The sequence below is a fragment of the Humulus lupulus genome, chromosome 6 (assembly GCF_963169125.1).
Source record: "Humulus lupulus chromosome 6, drHumLupu1.1, whole genome shotgun sequence".
NCBI lineage: Eukaryota > Viridiplantae > Streptophyta > Magnoliopsida > Rosales > Cannabaceae > Humulus > Humulus lupulus.
In genome coordinates, this window is record NC_084798.1 from 190,053,774 (window position 1) to 190,071,382 (window position 17,609).

A 17,609-nucleotide genomic window follows, 5' to 3' on the forward strand; every position below is an offset into this window, starting at 1 on the left:
ATAAAATGTCATATTAATAATTTGATTCATGCAACGGTTATTAATGAATTAAAAATCTATTACATTAGTTGTGCATTCAATTTTTTACAAGCAAACAAAATCTAACAAAATGTTATTATTATTATTATTATTATTATTATTATTATTTATGAATGACTGTAACAGTTTTGAATTTATTTATTTTATTATATCATATTAAAAAAAAAAGAAAAAAAAAAGAGAGTTTTTGAGTTGGGGATTGTGGTATCATGCTTCCTTAGTTCTTTTTCTCAGTTATCATCTTCCTCTTCCTTTTCTCTCACTGAATCTCTCTAAGTAAGCGATTCTCTCTCTCTCTCTCTCTCTCTCTCTCTCTAAAATGGGTTCGAGCAGCAGTCGATTGGGATCGCGTCCATCTCGTTCCCGAGTCAATGGTTCATCCAACCGCTCCAGGTCCAGACTCTCTTCGTTAATTTGCGGTGGCTCGTCTTCTCGCGCTACGTATGAGGTACTCTACTCTCTTCTTTCCTCTACTAAATATTTTGCTTTTATTTGTCCTAATTCAATGTAACCATTTCTCATGTTTTCTGCCTTTTGTTTATTCCTCTTCAATTCGTACTCTTATGGCTTTTCAGTTATTTGGGTCTTCAATCAAGACAGCAGTTTTCAATATAATTTTTATTTATTTATTTATTTCTCAGCTTGAATTTATGATTTAGAGTAACACCGAATTTTATTTTATTTTATAAAAAAAACGTTTATTCGGGATTTCAAAAAATGATGCATGAGACCTTTCTGGTAGTATGCTTAAGTTTTTGGGGTTTTTTTTTCATATTTTTTTTATTCAGCAAGACCCATTTTTGAGATTTTTGGATTTCAGATTTTTTTTTTTTTTTTGAATGAGTGTGTTGTTTTAATTATTGTTACATGAGTTTTAAGCTCCTCTAGTTCCTGAAGTGCTGAGATAATTTTTCCTGTAGATGGAAGATCATCCAGCTGAGTGTCTAGTTAAATCTTCAGAACGTTGTTCACAAATCCATGGAGTTCACAACTCCAGGGTTGAATCTTCGTTTTCTGTCAGAGCAGGAACAGGGTTAACTAGTCCAAGTACTGAAACTGCAGCCATGGCTGATCGCTCTTCTGAAGATGGCTTGAGAAGATTTGGAACTAATAACCATGGTTCTACATACTTGTCTGATTGTAAGGAGCTAATTTCTCCTCGTCAGGTGAGTGATGATTGTAGTCATGATGATTCTTCTAGGGATAGTACTACTACATCTAGTACTTTGTTTAAAGAACAACAATCTTCAGACACACTCTCTGTGAATGTTTCGGCTAACGCAAATTCAGTCAATGGAATTGATAGCTCACTGCATAATGGTGAATCTAGGACCAATTCTGAGGTTATGCGTGCAAGCAGTTCATCTTCTCAGGGTGGTGGCAGTTCACGTTTTGATGTTTTTCCTGTTGAGAATCATGAGGGTGAAGTTAGTTCTAGTTCTGTTCGACTTTCCTCTCCACCAGCAACTTTTCACTCATTTGGAAATGAACCCCTTCAAGATGTAGGTTCAGGTTTAGGATTCCTTGTCTCAAACAGGGAAAGGGCCCGAACTGATAGCGGTTTGCTTCAAGTGGATGTCGTGAGTATTTCTTCCAATATGCTGTCTAATAGCAGTCCTAATACAAGTAACCGTGAAGCCAGAAGGAATAGTAGAAGACTATTCTGGGATGCATTTTCCAGACGCAGTTCCAGAAGGCATATTGATTCTCCAACCATTCTATTTTCCATGGATGATAGTGAGGACCTAGGTTCTCATGACAGGTGGCTACTTGGTTTCAGTGGTGACTTTTTTGATGATGGGAATGGAACTGATTCTGGATACCTGGGTGGTAGGATTCCATACTCAAGTGAACGTCAGCGGTACTCAAGATCTGAGGTGAAAACAACTCTTTTAAAACATTTTGAAGATAGCTTTTCCGATTCCACTCCAATCTGCTCTTTCACTTGATAACACCCATTTATGTTTTACACCTGTATTCCATCTTGGTGTGCTGGCTGCCAAATTTTTTTTTTTTTGTGATAATTTGTATTAATATTTTGTAATATATTACGAAATGCTTCTGCCTAATTGCTTGCAGGCATTGGAAAGACTACGCGGTGGTCTGGATGACAATGGTCGACGAAATACTTTTTGCCCATCAGGACTCCATCCTGATGGTTCATGCCCATGTGAGTCTTTATTGATGAATGAAGAATCTACTACTCGTGCAAGTATATCTAGAATTGTCATGCTGGCTGAAGCTTTATTTGAGGTATGTACCTTCTGATTCATGCTGCTCTGTTTATATGTAAATTTTGAGTTCCATATATCTTGCTCTCTTCTAATTGCTTGTTCATGGATATGGTCATAGAAAATGGCTATTTTAGAATAACTTTGAAGGTAAAAGCGTTTAGAATTTTAACCTTTGGGATGGATTTTCTTCAAAGAGACGTCAAGTCTTAGTATTCTTTATGGAGGCCTATGGGCTACAACTTGTCTAATCCTTACTATCCAAAAGTTCTTTCTTTTAAATTTGTGTCACGTAACTTTTATTCCTCCATCTTCTTTATTTTGTACTGTATCATGCATGGTAAATCTCAAGTATTTCGTGAAGATTTTGCTTTTGTGGTAAAATCTCTATGGCTATTAATTGTCTAATCTTTTATAACTATTGTGTTCTTTTCTGCTTTTGATTAAGTAATTGTGTCCTTTCAACTATACTTTCACAGCTTGTTATACAGTTCCTTTATTATTTATTCACCATGACAAATAAGATAGTTAAGATATCTTGCATACATGGAACTCCACAACTTGCTCTCTTAAAATCTCGTCATAATCTTGGCTTTCAGGTTTTGGATGAAATTCACCGGCAACCCGTCTCACTTTCCCTATCTATGGTCTCAAGTCCTGCCCCAGAATCAGTTGTTGATTCCTTTCCCCTTAGAATCCACTCAAAGAATGACAAGGCCAAGGGCGGGGATGAAGTTTCAGAGTAAGTTTCTCCTAATCCAATTTATGTACCGAAATATGAATTCAAACAGTGTATCTCACGAGCAATCTCAATCACAACTTTGTATGATTTGACAATGCTAAGTTTAAAATATCAACAGGTGTTATATTTGCCTTGCCGAGTATGAAGAAGGGGACAAAGTTAGAGTTCTTCCATGCCACCATGAATACCACATGTCATGTGTGGATAAGTGGCTAAAAGAGATTCATGGGTACTGTCATCTATAATTTTCTATCAACAACTTGCTTGCTTCTTTCATCCCCCCTATATGATTTTATGCCGAAATGTCATGTGTTTTTTTAGCTTTCTTAACCATTATTATATTTGTTTTTGAACCTTTCTTGGTTTTGTTTTTTTTCCAGAGTATGTCCACTCTGTCGAGGTGATGTTCGTGAAGGTCCCACAGGGTGTTCTGTCTCTAACTCGGAGATACCTTCTGTCTAACATAAAACTGTATATATTAATGTAAAGATTTCGTCTTTGTAAATAAATGATAAGGTTTTTTCTTTTAAAAAAAATGTTGTAATGTTTCTCATGAAATATTCTTTCTGTGTCTGAAATTGATATACAGCATCTTTTCACCATGATGCGGTTTTGCTCTGCTTTTTGTAGTGAACTTTAGAAATGATGGCATTTGCTGGATCCATACGTTCTACCTTTTCAACATTTTTTCTTCTTTTATTTCAAACAAAAAGGCCACTCTCAAATTTGAATAATTTATTATAAAAAAAATTCAAAAGTGGGGCTTTTGGAGAAGATGTTCACCTTTTTAGTTTTTCTTTTTCAATAAATAAAGTAATGCATTATTGTTATGTTACTGTTAAACCCCCACAAGGAAAACTTTGTCCAAAGCATTATTGATTGTTTTGGAGAAAAGGACAAATATTTTGATTCATATTATATAACAGCTCAATTACAAATCAAACACAAATAATGTGTCTGTATACATTGAAGAACAGAATCGTTCTTCCAAAATATTAAAAGCAAATACAAATATAGAGTTGTTCCCTTTTCATCTAAAGTCTGGTTTCTAACCGTGCCTTGGTGACCAAAATGGATTCTGGTTATGAAGAAAAGCTGACTCTGCACTCATCTTATTTCCATTAGCGAAGAGATTGGGGTGACAGTTCTCATCGTCGTCATCGAAAGTGGTCCATCGTTTTGAGTTGTTGCCGTGTTTCTCTCTTGCTGCACTTCTCATGTTTTCCATCTCCCCAACATGGTCTTTGAACTCTTTCTTCACCACATCCAAAACGACATCTCCATATCTATCACACCATGACCTTAACATGGCAAAAACAATGACCAATTTAGTCAATCACTCAATACAGTTTCCACAATTCATAGAAGAAGATGGAATAAAAAACATAGACAATTTATTTGGGAGAAAGTATAGAATCTGCTTTACTTGGGGAAAAAGTTCTTGAGCTCAGCCTTGTCTACTGGAAGCTTGGTAGAAATTGCTTCAATTTGATCATTCCTAAACAAAAGCACAAGAACCAAAAGAATTTTTTCATTATTTCTAGAATAGAGAACAAGGAAAGAAAAATAGCACAAACAGATAAGGTGATCGAGAAAGCATACGAGAATTTGAGATTAGGATTTGTAGTTGAAAGCTCAGTTTGAATTCTGGAGAGCTCCTTCTTGATCTTATCCCCTAAAACCTTCAAATTCAAACATTACCCAAATTCAGTTTCAACTCAATCTTCAATATACAAAGTCCACAAATTCATAAACAAACAATAAAGATAAGTTAAACCAAGGCTTAGATACCTTGTCAATGAAGAAATCAGATGGTGAACCATCCTTATGTAGCTTCTTTTTAATTAGCTTGGTGTCTGGCCCTTCTCCAATGGGACTGGCTACTAAATGGTTTGAGTATCCCTCAGAATCTGATCTTTCATTAAGAGGGAGTGGAGCTGTCTCATCCTCTGAATCATTTTTATTCCATTTCTTGAATCCATCAAAACCCCAATGCTTTTTCGCTGATTTTGTTGCTGTTTCACTGTTATTAGGATGGCCATGATCACCACCACCTCCGCTGCTTCCACCGCCATGTCCCTCTCTCTGTTCTTTCTGAAACAGAGACTTAAATGGTTTCCTCTTCTTAGCCTTATCTGTGCAAACAGTCTCCCTCACCGGCTCAGACGGGAGGCTTCCGGGCATGAGAATTGTGCTTGTCTCATTTTCGTTACTCTTTAAATGGCTATCCCAAAGCGGGTTTTCTCCAAAATTTCCCAATTCATGATTCGAACAGGCAGAGGCAGAGAGTTTTGATTCCTCCAAATCGAATATGCTCTTCTCTTCTCTGTGTCTCCCTGGTTTGTAAGAAGAAACAAAGCCCAAAACTGAGGCTGCTCCTTTGATCTGCTTCTTTGCTGAGCTTTGCTTTGATTTGCTCTTCGAATTCGAGTTCTCTTTGTTAAGCAAACAGTTTTCATCCTTTAAGTCAATGACTGACCATTCCTCTTCTGTACCATGCTCTTTGGGATCTCTTGGTGTGGCTCCAGCAATTACATCTTTGGCATCAATTTCAGCTCCTTGCACTGCCAATCTTTGCAGTAATGGTCTCTTTGACGAGTGGTACTCCTCTGAAGATATACATTTTGCATACAAGAGCTCCTTAAAAAGAAAGAAAACACACAAAAGATTCAGATTTGAGCAGAACTCTAACCCTCATAAAGAACTAAACTATAAGAAAATTTGTGGATGTACTTATTTCTACTACCACTTCTTTTGGTTCAATAAAAGAAAACCCATCTGAGATTTACCTGCAAAAACAGCAATTTATCTCTTAAAATCACTGATTGCTCTTGTTCAGCCGGAGAAGCTATAAGGGTATCGAGCAAATGGGATCGAAAGGCAGAAACCTCAGTTTCAGCCAAAATCCCTTCTTTGTGAAGCCCCATCAAGTTGAGTATTTGGTGGAAAGAATCCTGCTGCCATTTGAGATTATCAGATTGCAGCTTTGACAGCTTCTGCTCGGCCGCCAGCAACCGCCGCTTCTTGAAGTTGAAAGGAAGAATGGTCTTGCATAAGGAGGTGATGGAATCGTGGAGAGAAGAGTAGTATGTGGGTGTGTAAGAGTAGACCATTTTTGATCTCTTTGATTCTGAGTTTGACGAGTTGCTAATTTTAGTTGAAAAAGATTGAATTTTTTCTGAGATCCCAGATCTTTTCGTTGAACTTTTCTGGGTGTTTTGTGTTTGAATCGGAGTGAGCTTTTTTTCGCTTTCTTCGTCTATGGTGATGAGCTTCATGGACAGGAGTTTTCTTTTCATATTTTGAATTTTAGCTTTAGGGTGTCTAAAACGGTCACCTAAAAAAACTAGCCGTTGTACCATTGAGTCTATGAATGCTTATTTAGTGGTGCTAAAATGAAACGATGTCGTTTTGGTTTATCTTGTCATTATCAATTTAAGCATCCTTTCCTTTCCTTTGTTTTTATTTTTATATTAATTATTTAAAAAAAAAAAAAGGAAAGATAACCATTTTGCAAGTATGGGCCCATTTATTCTCTTGTGGGGTACACAAATAGAGATGTCATATTATAGAGGCTTGTTTTTAGGTAGTGGACAAAATATCAAAGAGTACATATTGATACAATCATCAATCTAATGACAAATACTTTTTCATTTTATTTATTTTTATTTTCTTAACATAATTCTTGAAAAAAAATTAAGATCCTCAAGGTGGTGTCCTCCAACTAATGACAACAAAAAAGGTGACTTTTTGCAAGACTTTGATTAGAATATTTGAAACAAATTATATGAAACTTAAAACTTTTTTTTTTATTAATTTAGAGGTTGTTTGGTAACTTTGAAATCAATAATTGTATGCTTATATAAATAAAAAAGTAAAAACAAAACTTAAAAATACGTTCGGTAAATGATTTTAAGCATAAATATTCGGTAAAATATAAATAAAAAACAGTTTACTTGATTTGGTTTCCAGTTTTTCAAATCAAATAAATAAAAACTATTTTTTAAAAGTTTACTGAACCCCACCTTAGTTTAGTTGGCAATTTAATTAAAACTAATACAACTTTTTCAATTTTAATTGTTACCTAAATAGTTATGATATCCAAATAATGGATTGTCGATTTCAAACCTTGAATTTTAATAGTATTATCCAAATGAAAATGGAGGCTAATAGATGTTCAACTAGCTTTAAATTTTAATAGACATTACACTAGTGTAATAAAGTTCAATTCAAGGACCAATTCATGGGTAGAGAACCAATTTAGTGGGAGAAAGTGATGTTTCCACAGCCACAAATGGTGACAAAATCTATCAAAACTCCTAGAATGACCTTTTCTTTTTAACCTAAATCAATACATGCAATTAATTATATAAAGGGAAGTTTTGTTATTTATGCTCAATAGTCTCTACTATTACTAAAAAATACTACCACTATTCACTCTTTCATTTTGATACTAAACATTCCTCATCTACCAAAAATACCCCTCCTATTATATCAAGTACACCAAAACCCTCTCTTCCTCTCTCTTTTCTCTCTCTCTCTCTCACACACACACACACACACAAAACACTTACCAAAACCCACGGTGAGTGCCAAAATCGTTGTTAGCCATCTCTATTGTCTCTGTAAAGATCACAATATCAAATGCAACATCCATTTTGAGGGATTTTGGAGGAGAAAAATTACGGGTAAGAAGATTGTTCATTTTTTGTATTGGGTATTGTTTGTTTACTTTTTTTGGCTATTTCGAACAGATCTGAGCCTAAATTGGTGTGTTTTTTGGGTTTGTTAGAGAGATTTCGCAATTTGTATTTTTTTTGGGTTTTCTGCAACATTTTTGCTCAATAACAGCTTGACAGGGGCTCGATGATATGTAGAAGACTGTTAAGTTGTGAACTCGATGCTGCTCGATAGTGGCTCAATGATAGCCCGATAGGTTTAGCATTTATTTCTCGATGGTAACTCAATAGGGGTTCGATTGGACCCTAGACTATTTGGTTTAGTAGTTTCTCGATACATGCTCGATGGGAGCTCAATAGGGACTCAACAATAGGAATATGATGTAGGTTCTGTTAAGATCTCGATGCTGCTCGATTGTGGTTCGATATATGGTGCTCGATAGGGGCTCGATAAAATGTTTGGTTAGGGTTAGGGTTATGTTCAGTTTAAAAACTTGTTGCTCGATGTAAGTTCGATAGAAGCTCGATAGGAGCTCGATGTAAGTTCGATTACAACTCGATAGATTTCTTTTTAAAACCTGAAAAAAAAATTACAATTTTTTTTAACAATTTATTGGCTTTTCTTCATCACATGTTCCATTGTTTACATTTTGTATCTTACAATGGTGTTTGGGAAATAGAAGGGAGGAAGTGGATTTTCAAGGAGACTCAATGCACGGTGATACCGATGGAGAATGACGTAACATACTTGTAACTTCTTAACATATTGCACAAGGAACTTCGTGTTGATAAATAGATGTGTATGGGTTGAAATTGGAGGTTCCTTACACATGCAGAGATCGACCGTTTACACCTATTCATGTTGAAAGTGATCTTGGTGTCCTTGCATTCTTAGGAGTAACAACGAAATAAAGGATTGCCTTGTGTGTCACTCCTATTAAGAAGATTGTCACTTCAGATCCATATTCCACTCCTGGTCCCAGTGTTAATAAAGGAGTGAGCCTAATGCCTAGCAAGAAAAATCTACTAAAAACATACATCATAAATCATAAGACTATAATATGAACATACACTATAAAACATATGACTATAAAAACATATATCATATATGACTACAATGGCCATCATTCTTCTTGGGGCTTGCTAGCTAGGCAAATCATATGCCCATAAATTTACGAGACTTGTTATCTAAAAAAATCATATAAATTTATGGGGCTTGTTATCTGAACAAATCATATGCCCAAGGAAAATATTCTTGGGACTTGTTATCTGAACAAGTTATATGCTTGTTATCTAAACAAATCATATACCCAAGAACTAAAACATATCATACATATACATATCATAGCATAACATGTCGTAACATAAACATAACATATAAGCACATAAAATCTATCCTATTTTCCTTACAAAAAATCAGGATATTTGAGAACAAGAACGAGATTAGAAAACTCCTATAAACCAACAGTAGAAAAAGGTGAGAATCTCTAAGAATAGAGATGAATATGAAAACTAAACCATCAAGAAGAAACTAAACCATCAAGAAGAAACTTACTAAGAAGGACCTTAAGTTTCAAGAACTTAAATACCTAATCATGAATCACAAACAAGAATTAGGATCTGAATAAAAGAAACTAAAGAACTGAACTTAAGGAATAAGAATACCTTGGTTGATCTTATAGATTGATCTAAACCTCAACACCGAAATCACACTATATCTCACTTCCCAAGTGTTTAGAAAGCTTAGAATGATAATGCTTTTATCCCAAAGCCAAGTGTATCTCTCTATACTAACACTAGCACATTGGAGGCTCTGATCAAGTACTTGAAGAATGAAGAAAATGGCTGAGCACTAGGTCCTATTTATAGAGTTTGAGGAGTGAAACTATCCTATTAAAAAAAAATACTTAAATCCTTAAATAAACATGATTATGACAAGTGTCATGCTCTTAATGGTTCTAGAAGGTTCTAGAGTTTCTAGATCTTTCTTTTATTTAAACTTAAATCCTTAGATAAATATGATTATGACAAGTGTCATGCTCTTAGTGGTTCTTGAAGGTTCTAGAGTTTCTAGATCTTTCTTTTATTTAAAAATACTTAATTTCATTCGAACTATAACCCAAATTTAAATTTAAATAGAATAGAATCCTAACTTCTGTAAACAATATCTTATTAATATTTTTATTAAATAATTGAGGAATATTCTAACATAAAAAAAATATCTCAACCTCTAACTTCCTAAATCTCGTAACTCTAAACTCATCTGTAGTAAAATCAACATAATTGGAGCTGTAAGATTTTAATTTAGACTATCTTTATACCGTTAGAAAGCTAATTCAATTATCTACAACTTTCTAGAGATACTATTTTTCGAAATTCATAATATAACTAGGTCAAAAATAAGTCGGAAGTTACAGTACCCTAAAGTTACGAAAAATCTATTTAATTATCTAAATAACAACCTAATCCACAAATATCTTAACCAACCATAAAATAACAAACTCTAATTCCCTAGGATGATTTCGAATTTACTAAGCCCAAAATCTTATTGGGCTTTTGGGCTTTATGTAGGCTCGATCCATAACACTTTTTAATAATATCATAATTAATTTATTCTTATGCAATCACCCCCTTTTCCACAAACAAGGCTACTAATATCATAAACCTATACTATACTATACTAATCGTAACTACTAAAAAAATTAAACCTTATTCTATCACCACAACTTAAGCTAAATCTATTCTATAAAAGTAAGACAACCTACGGTCACACAAATAAAGAGGTCTAAGAGAAAGGCAACCTTGGATACTACATTGATAGACTTGTTAAAATGAATTTTAAACCTGACTGTTTTCTCGATATGAGCTCAATGGTTTCTCGATAATATCTTATTAAAATGAATTTAAACCCGACTTAGCTCGATGGCTGCTCGATTGCAACTTGATGGTTGCTCGATAATAGCCTATTAAAAAAATTTAATGTTGAATATGTATGTTGCTTGATTACAACTCGATAACATATCGATATAGCTCGATAATACCTTTACAATAATTATATTTCTATAGTTATCACAAAAAATCTCAAAACACAAACAAAACATGTAAAGAACTTGTGTATATAAAGTCATAATAAAAATGAAGAGCCTATTATAATTGCTCTTGTAAAATATGTCCAATAAAAAACAAAACATACAAGTATTTGATACCACAAGTCTATACATTCTGATACCACAAGTCTGTAGTCCACTTGTTCCTGAAAAACTCTATATTTTCATCGCAAATGGTGTCCAATGAAAGGCTAGAAATGAGATCCTCAATATGCTTGATAGCATACACACCGCAATCTCCACCATAAAAAATATATAAACATTAAAGGTACAGTACTATAAATTTCCTTAGAAACTGATATAATATAAAGATGATGTTATTTACCTTCTCTTGGATTGAGTGAGCTTGTGTCGCTGTAGGCGGTGCCATATGAACTGACGTGGCTTCTTTCCTGATGCATGAATCTTCAACATCAAGCTATCCTTGAACAATTTACTCTTCAGCAACAGAGAAAGAAACAACATGCACCATGGCTTCATAATTTTCTCCATCTGTGCGTCACTAATCACCAAGATGTCTGAATCATAAATGGTGAATGTCCAACTAGAAATAGAAGCCTCAATGGCAAGCCAATGAGACTGCTGATAGTTCTGGCACCAATATACATCCTTAGCTCTTGACTAAGATGCTAGAAACTGTTGCTCGAGGCTGGTCACCATGGACATGACGTCAGCATCCCAAATGTACCTTTTTTTGTTAGTGCTGTTCTTGTACTGATCATATCTGGCAGATATCACTTGTGAGGACATCACGTTCATCACAGCAGCACTCTGGCAAGAAGTCTTGGGGAATAATTGGCGACGCTTAGGAGGAATGTGCTGTGTCAAATCAATATGTTACAAGGAGAAGACAGAAGAAAAAGTTAGCAAAAATAAGCATAAATGGCTGAAAATGTAGTTTGAAAAGCATGCATCGAGCTCATATTGAGCCATATTGAGCAATGTCGAGTTCCTATCGAGCTCATATCTAGCAAGTTCACACATTTAACCTCAAAACCTACAACCCCCCCTTCAATCGAGCTCATATCGAGCCCCTGTCGATGCAGTCAAAACATAACTTAAAGTTTTAAAAACAAGATAGAATTTGTCAACATTTTAAATAAATAACTTACCACATCATCGAGCCACGACCGGAGTGTCTTCCACTTTAGAAACCATGCTGGATCGTGACACCCTATCTTCACATCCCTCATATTCTTGTTGGGGATGTCTCCAAGCATCCACTTGCAAAGTGTCTTATACTGTTTGGCATATGGCTTCTTCAGAGGGTCGAGCACCAATGCCTATTCTGTATCTGCAGCTGCATTAGTGTGAGGTCCCTTCCTCGTTGGATTAGTGTAGTCCTCAAACCAATCTGGCTTGCGTCTTGTCCTTTTAAACTGAACCTCATGCACCTTCTCAGGGTTGACAATAACGACTCTCGGAGTCGCAGCATCAGGTGTCACAACAATGGTGGGAGGAGTGGATGGATCAAGTTCAAATTCATATGGAATATCTATTGAATCTGAGTCTGAATCTGCCCTAGAGTCCTTTGGTCGCTTCTTAATAAATGTCAGGATCTGGCTGACTACGTCCATGATCACTGACTGAACCTTCAGGAGGGTCTCTTGTGGACCCTCAACTCTCTCCAACTGCTGCATCAACTCTTTCATATCGGCTAGAACATGGGCTGGGGCTGCAATAGGGGCATTGGGAGGGGTGGGACCTGTAACCTCCTATTCCTCACGAACAACATCATAAAAAATCGTCACTGCTTGGGCAACCCAAGAAACCATCTCCACCACTTTCTCAAAATCCATGGATACCTCCTCCCTATCAAAATCCTCGGGATCCTAGCCAAGCCTGGGATACAGGGGAACATCTCTCGGAATCAAGGAGCTATAATAATCGACCTCTGATGGTCGGGGCTTCAACAACTGAAGGACGATCAACTACAAACAACATAAAACATTGATTTAACTTAAATAATCATAAAAGATAAACATATAGCTAAACATAACTGCTTAACGTCAATCAAATATAACTTCTAGTCCTCTTTGATAACATCAGCAAGAGGAAAACTTAGTAAAATCCATATTCTTCCGGTGCGACCAACTAAGCATCCTCACGACCATATTTCCCGAGCTCCCAACAAACTCCGTCGCAAGCTGCTGAATGACCTCATATGCCCAATACTATAATGCCCGGGTATAACCATAAAAACTGTACTTCAATTCTTGTTGCACCTTTGCATCCTTCTTCTTTTCATAGTTAGCCTTTTGGCGCTACATGTCCTTCTTACAAGAATTTAGAAACCTCTTGTAAGAGAACTTCCCCCATGGATAGCTGAAGAAGTTGTCTATGTCCTCAACCATCTTCAGTATGTCTCGCCATATATTCAACTTGTCCTCTATGGAATTTAGAACCCCCTCAACCAACAAACAAAGACCCAGCTTGTACACATATTCGACCACCGTACAAGTTTTGAAAGCATTCTCCAACTATAGGAGCTTGACTTTCTCGACATCATTGAAATGCTCCTTGATCAAGCAGTCACTGGTCAAATGCTCAAACAACTATGCCTGTGATGGTACATAACTGAAATTTAATCCCGTCACCAAAGAAAACTCTCCCATGCCAAATCTATAGGACTTCGAGCCCAAAAAGAAATGCACCTCATCTTCATTTTGACTTGCTATTTTCTTCAACATCAACTGATGCACCAAAACTCCTGAGAAATGAAACTTCGAAGCAAAGAACTTCTTGAAAGGGGATTCCTTAGCCCTTTCTATTAGGCCGAGCTCCACAAACCTTTTCTTAATATCATCCAAATTCCTACCACCCCTATATGTGACTCGACCAAGAAAGTGATCTTAAAATGGAACAAGTAACTTCGACAATTGCATTGACACATGAAAAATTTTGGTGAGAAAACAGAAAGTAAAATAATTTCGGGCAAAAATTGTAAAAAAATTCATAGCAGCATTGAAGTAAACACTGCCATCGAGCTGTTATCGAGCAACAACAAAACTCTATCGAGCCACCATCGAGCTCTATCGAGTAAGTATCGAGCTATATCAAAATCTGTCTTAATCATGGAGCATCGAGCATCCATCGAGCATCCATCGAGCTCATATCGGGCCTAACCGATTACTATCGAGCTATCATCGATCACTATCGAGCCAAAATGCCTCACTCATATCGAGCCACCATCAGTCCTAATGCCTCACTCATATCGAGCCACCATGGAGCTCTATCGAGTCAGTATCGAGCTATATGCATCGAGCATATGTTGAGCCTATCGAGCCAAAAAATATCAACCCCGAAGAGAAAATCCCAGACCTCATCGAGCCTAACCGATTTCTATCGAGCTAGTACTATCAAGCTAACATTGAGCTTATATCGAACCCTCGAGTTCTAATGCCTCACTCATATCGAGCATTATCGTTCTTATGATTTTTTAGTTTCTATTTTGTTGTCGAGCAACCATCGAGCACTCATGGAACCTATCAAGCCTATATCGGAAAACCCAACAAAAAACACCCAGAACTCAGATCGACACCCACCCCACACATTCTAAGATCTTCCCCCAAAATCTAAATGAAAACATGCATTTAATCTTCGCGAGAGAGAGGGAGAGAGGAGAGAGAGAGAGAGAGAGAGAGAGAGAGAGAGAGAGAGAGAGAGAGAGAGAGAGAGAGAGAGAGAGAGAGAGAGAGAGATTCAAGTCTTTACTTTTTCGATTCAAGTTTGGGAAGCTCGAGTCGAGTGTCTCTGTCTCTTTCTAGTCGCTCCATCGCCTTGGAGATGCTGTAGTGGTCGTTGGCAAGTGGTCTGGGTGGGCGTCGTTGGTTCGCGAGAGAGAGAGAGAGAGAGAGAGAGAGAGAGAGAGAGAGAGAGAGAGAGAGAGAGATTTGGGGTGAGGGTTTGGGGGATTTCTTGTTCGGGTTCGAGAAAGAGAGAGAGAAACAATAGAGAGAGAGAGAGAGTGAGCGATTTTGGAGGAATAGTTTTTGGGAGGGAAAAAATAACAGGGGTATTTTGGGTACTTGCTGAAAGTTTAGCACTAAATTGAAAATGAGAATAGTCCTAGTATTAAAATGTAATAGGACACAATATTATGAATAGATAGTGAAATTTCCCTATATTAATCTTCCACTATGACTAATTTGATATGATTTCAAATAATCTTTTTTGAACTTTCTTTGGGTGTTTCATCATATAAGTTAAGTTTTTATAGTAAATATATGTATTATTGAATTGTACAACCACTTAAGTGAATATTTAATTGAAGATAAATGGACAAATGTGAAATGACCTATAACATCAAGTTTCCAAATTGCAAATGCAACATGCAGTTGGGGGCCCATTGATAGGCTGGTGTGTATGCAATGATGCATAATATCTATTTAAATATATATACAAATATCTAATTATGTATGTATTTATGAAAGTTCAATTTTCATGGTGGGGTAAAAGATTTAGATAGATGGTGATGGTCTCTTCAATCAGATTCACATACTTGAGCAAATAATTCAAGAGGTGTCCTCCTCAAATAAAACCACTCATTTCTTTTTTTTTTTTCCTTTGTTTTTTATAACCTTAAACTGTTGCAATGAAATGACTAATGTTTTATCTTCTTCCCCCTGATTACAGTATTAACCATTGTTTATTGTAATAATTTTCTGAAATTTAAAGGACTAATTTTGGTTTCATCTACCTTATTCAGTGAGTAAATACAGTGTGTGTATATATATATATATAATATTACACAAGAAAAATTTGAGTTTAAATGGCATAGTTTCTTGAAAGTTGAAATTGCAACATATTTGACTGGCTAATCATTTGAACTCAATTTGAATAGTCATATAATTTGACTACTAAATCTGTAATGTGTCAAAATAAGCTTAAGATAGTATTGACTACAAAGAAATAAAAAAAATTACAAAAAATCACAAAACTTCTAATGTGCACATGCCCATCTGAAAGAAAGGTTTTTTTTAGTCCCCAAAACAGAACTTCCATGTTACAAAATCTACAAAGCTCACAGCTCTATTGCATTAAAAAGTTTTTTTGAGTTTAGATTACAAAGTGCCCAGATACCCAAAAATCAAGATACACTATTTTGGGTGGTGATTATAACCATTCTACAACAAGGGCAGTGAGTGTTGTTGTGAAGCCAAGGCACCAGGCAGCCATGGTGGAACCGATGGGCACAAGGCAAGTGAACCAGGCTCTCACCAGGCCTGAACCTCTCCAAGCAAATGGTGCACTCTTCTTGATCTGAGGCTCTCCATGGGCTAAGCTTGGCCCAACTGAACCTCTTTGATCCACTACCACTGCTACTCTTCTTTGAGCCACTACTACACACCTCCATTTGCAGCTCTTCTTTTTTCACCTCAGATTTTTTCTTATCTTCACCATATTTCTGTCCTAATTCTCTGCTCTTGTTTTGCCTGATTTTTTTTTTCATAAACAAATAAATATCAAAAGGGCAGTTTTGAATTCACGTAGTTGATCAAAATAAGGGAGAAAAATATAATTTTACCTTTTTGGTTCTGATTTTCTTTGTGTTCTCAATCTTTCATCCAATCTTTCTTTGGCTTCTCTGGCTTCTACCCCTAACTTCTCATCATCTTGGTAAAATTGATTTGAAAATATTGTTCTTTGTTTCTTTCATCAGAAATACCACCCAAAAACAATGAATTTTAGCAAAATATCAAAATTAAAGGAAAATTATAGCAAAATATATGATAGTGTTTTTGAAGAAGATATATACCAGTATAGAAGCTGAGGTGGTATGAGTTTCATGATTGCTTGTATACAAGCAAAAGGAAGATCTCCTAGTCCTTCCACATGAGGATGAGGGTGCACCCAGGGAATCACAGCTCCCTCCACTTTGATGAAATCTTCTTCTCCGGGCACATTCAACACCAGGAAGCATTCCAGCCATTGATTTTTTTTAAGTAAAAATAAAAGAAAAAAATATTATTACTATAGTATACAATATCCCATTTCTTCAAACATGTTACATAGTATGTTTTCTCTCTTGAAGCTAAATACTGCAGAAAAATAAAATACGGAAGAATTATAAGTGAAGAGTTTTTGTTGTGATTTGATGTGTACATGTATTTAACTATTTATATTATATGGAAAGGAGAAAGGGCAGAGTATTACTACTATTGTATTTTTAATTGATTAATTAGGTAAAGGTGGAAAGGGAGACAAAAGAGGGTCCATACCATTTATGGTTGCCCAAATCATCTTCCTCAATAATAATTCATTATTATATATATATATATATATATCAGATTCTTTATCTATATATAGTGTAACTTGGAAGACAAAAGGTTAAAAAGGTAAGAAACTATAAAGAAATTGCATGGAAGTTTCAATATTGAAGATTTTAATTTTATTTTTTAATAATTTGAAGTTAGGCTTGAAAGTTCAATAATAATAATAATTATTACTTATTGTAAAGTTGTTAGCAGACTAAAAACAAGTCCACCACCAGTTACTTGTAAGTATCTTGGATACTTTTGGGTACAAGTGTTTACCATGTGATTCACCAAATTGTTCTCTGTTTTTATATTGGTTAATTAGTATTAAAAATGACAAATTAATTAATTATTGTGCCTTCAAACCAGATTTTCATGTTTGCAATTTACTATTAATTGTTATAAAAAATCATATATATTAACAAAGAACCATACCATAAGCTCCAAAAGAAAGTCATAAGGTACAAATTAGGTAGTATTTACATGTCTAATTAAAACTTGTTAAACAAATTGCACAACTAATTATCCACTCACAATATATACTTATTCTTATT

General features: G+C 35.5%; 3 protein-coding genes across 3 annotated transcripts; 1 reads left to right on the forward strand and 2 right to left on the reverse strand.

The window, feature by feature from the left end:
* Positions 1–235: 235 nt before the first annotated feature.
* Positions 236–3,694, forward strand: LOC133782857 (uncharacterized). The gene is made up of 6 exons (XM_062222273.1): positions 236–487; positions 960–1,916; positions 2,119–2,292; positions 2,870–3,012; positions 3,131–3,241; positions 3,393–3,694. Exons 1-6 carry the CDS (start codon positions 359–361, stop codon positions 3,472–3,474), a joined length of 1,596 nt encoding a protein of 531 aa, XP_062078257.1. The 5' UTR covers positions 236–358; the 3' UTR covers positions 3,475–3,694.
* A 190-nt stretch (positions 3,695–3,884) lies between these two features.
* On the reverse strand, positions 3,885–6,324 carry LOC133782855 (uncharacterized). Its single transcript, XM_062222272.1, has 5 exons — positions 5,802–6,324; positions 4,804–5,652; positions 4,615–4,694; positions 4,439–4,510; positions 3,885–4,313 (listed from the first exon to the last, which is right to left on the reverse strand). Exons 1-5 carry the CDS (start codon positions 6,309–6,311, stop codon positions 4,061–4,063), a joined length of 1,764 nt encoding a protein of 587 aa, XP_062078256.1. The 5' UTR covers positions 6,312–6,324; the 3' UTR covers positions 3,885–4,060.
* Positions 6,325–15,671: 9,347 nt separating this feature from the next.
* Positions 15,672–16,947, reverse strand: LOC133782858 (probable E3 ubiquitin-protein ligase RHY1A). The gene is made up of 3 exons (XM_062222274.1): positions 16,557–16,947; positions 16,326–16,450; positions 15,672–16,233 (listed from the first exon to the last, which is right to left on the reverse strand). Exons 1-3 carry the CDS (start codon positions 16,728–16,730, stop codon positions 15,888–15,890), a joined length of 645 nt encoding a protein of 214 aa, XP_062078258.1. The 5' UTR covers positions 16,731–16,947; the 3' UTR covers positions 15,672–15,887.
* Between the last annotated feature and the right edge of the window lie 662 nt (positions 16,948–17,609).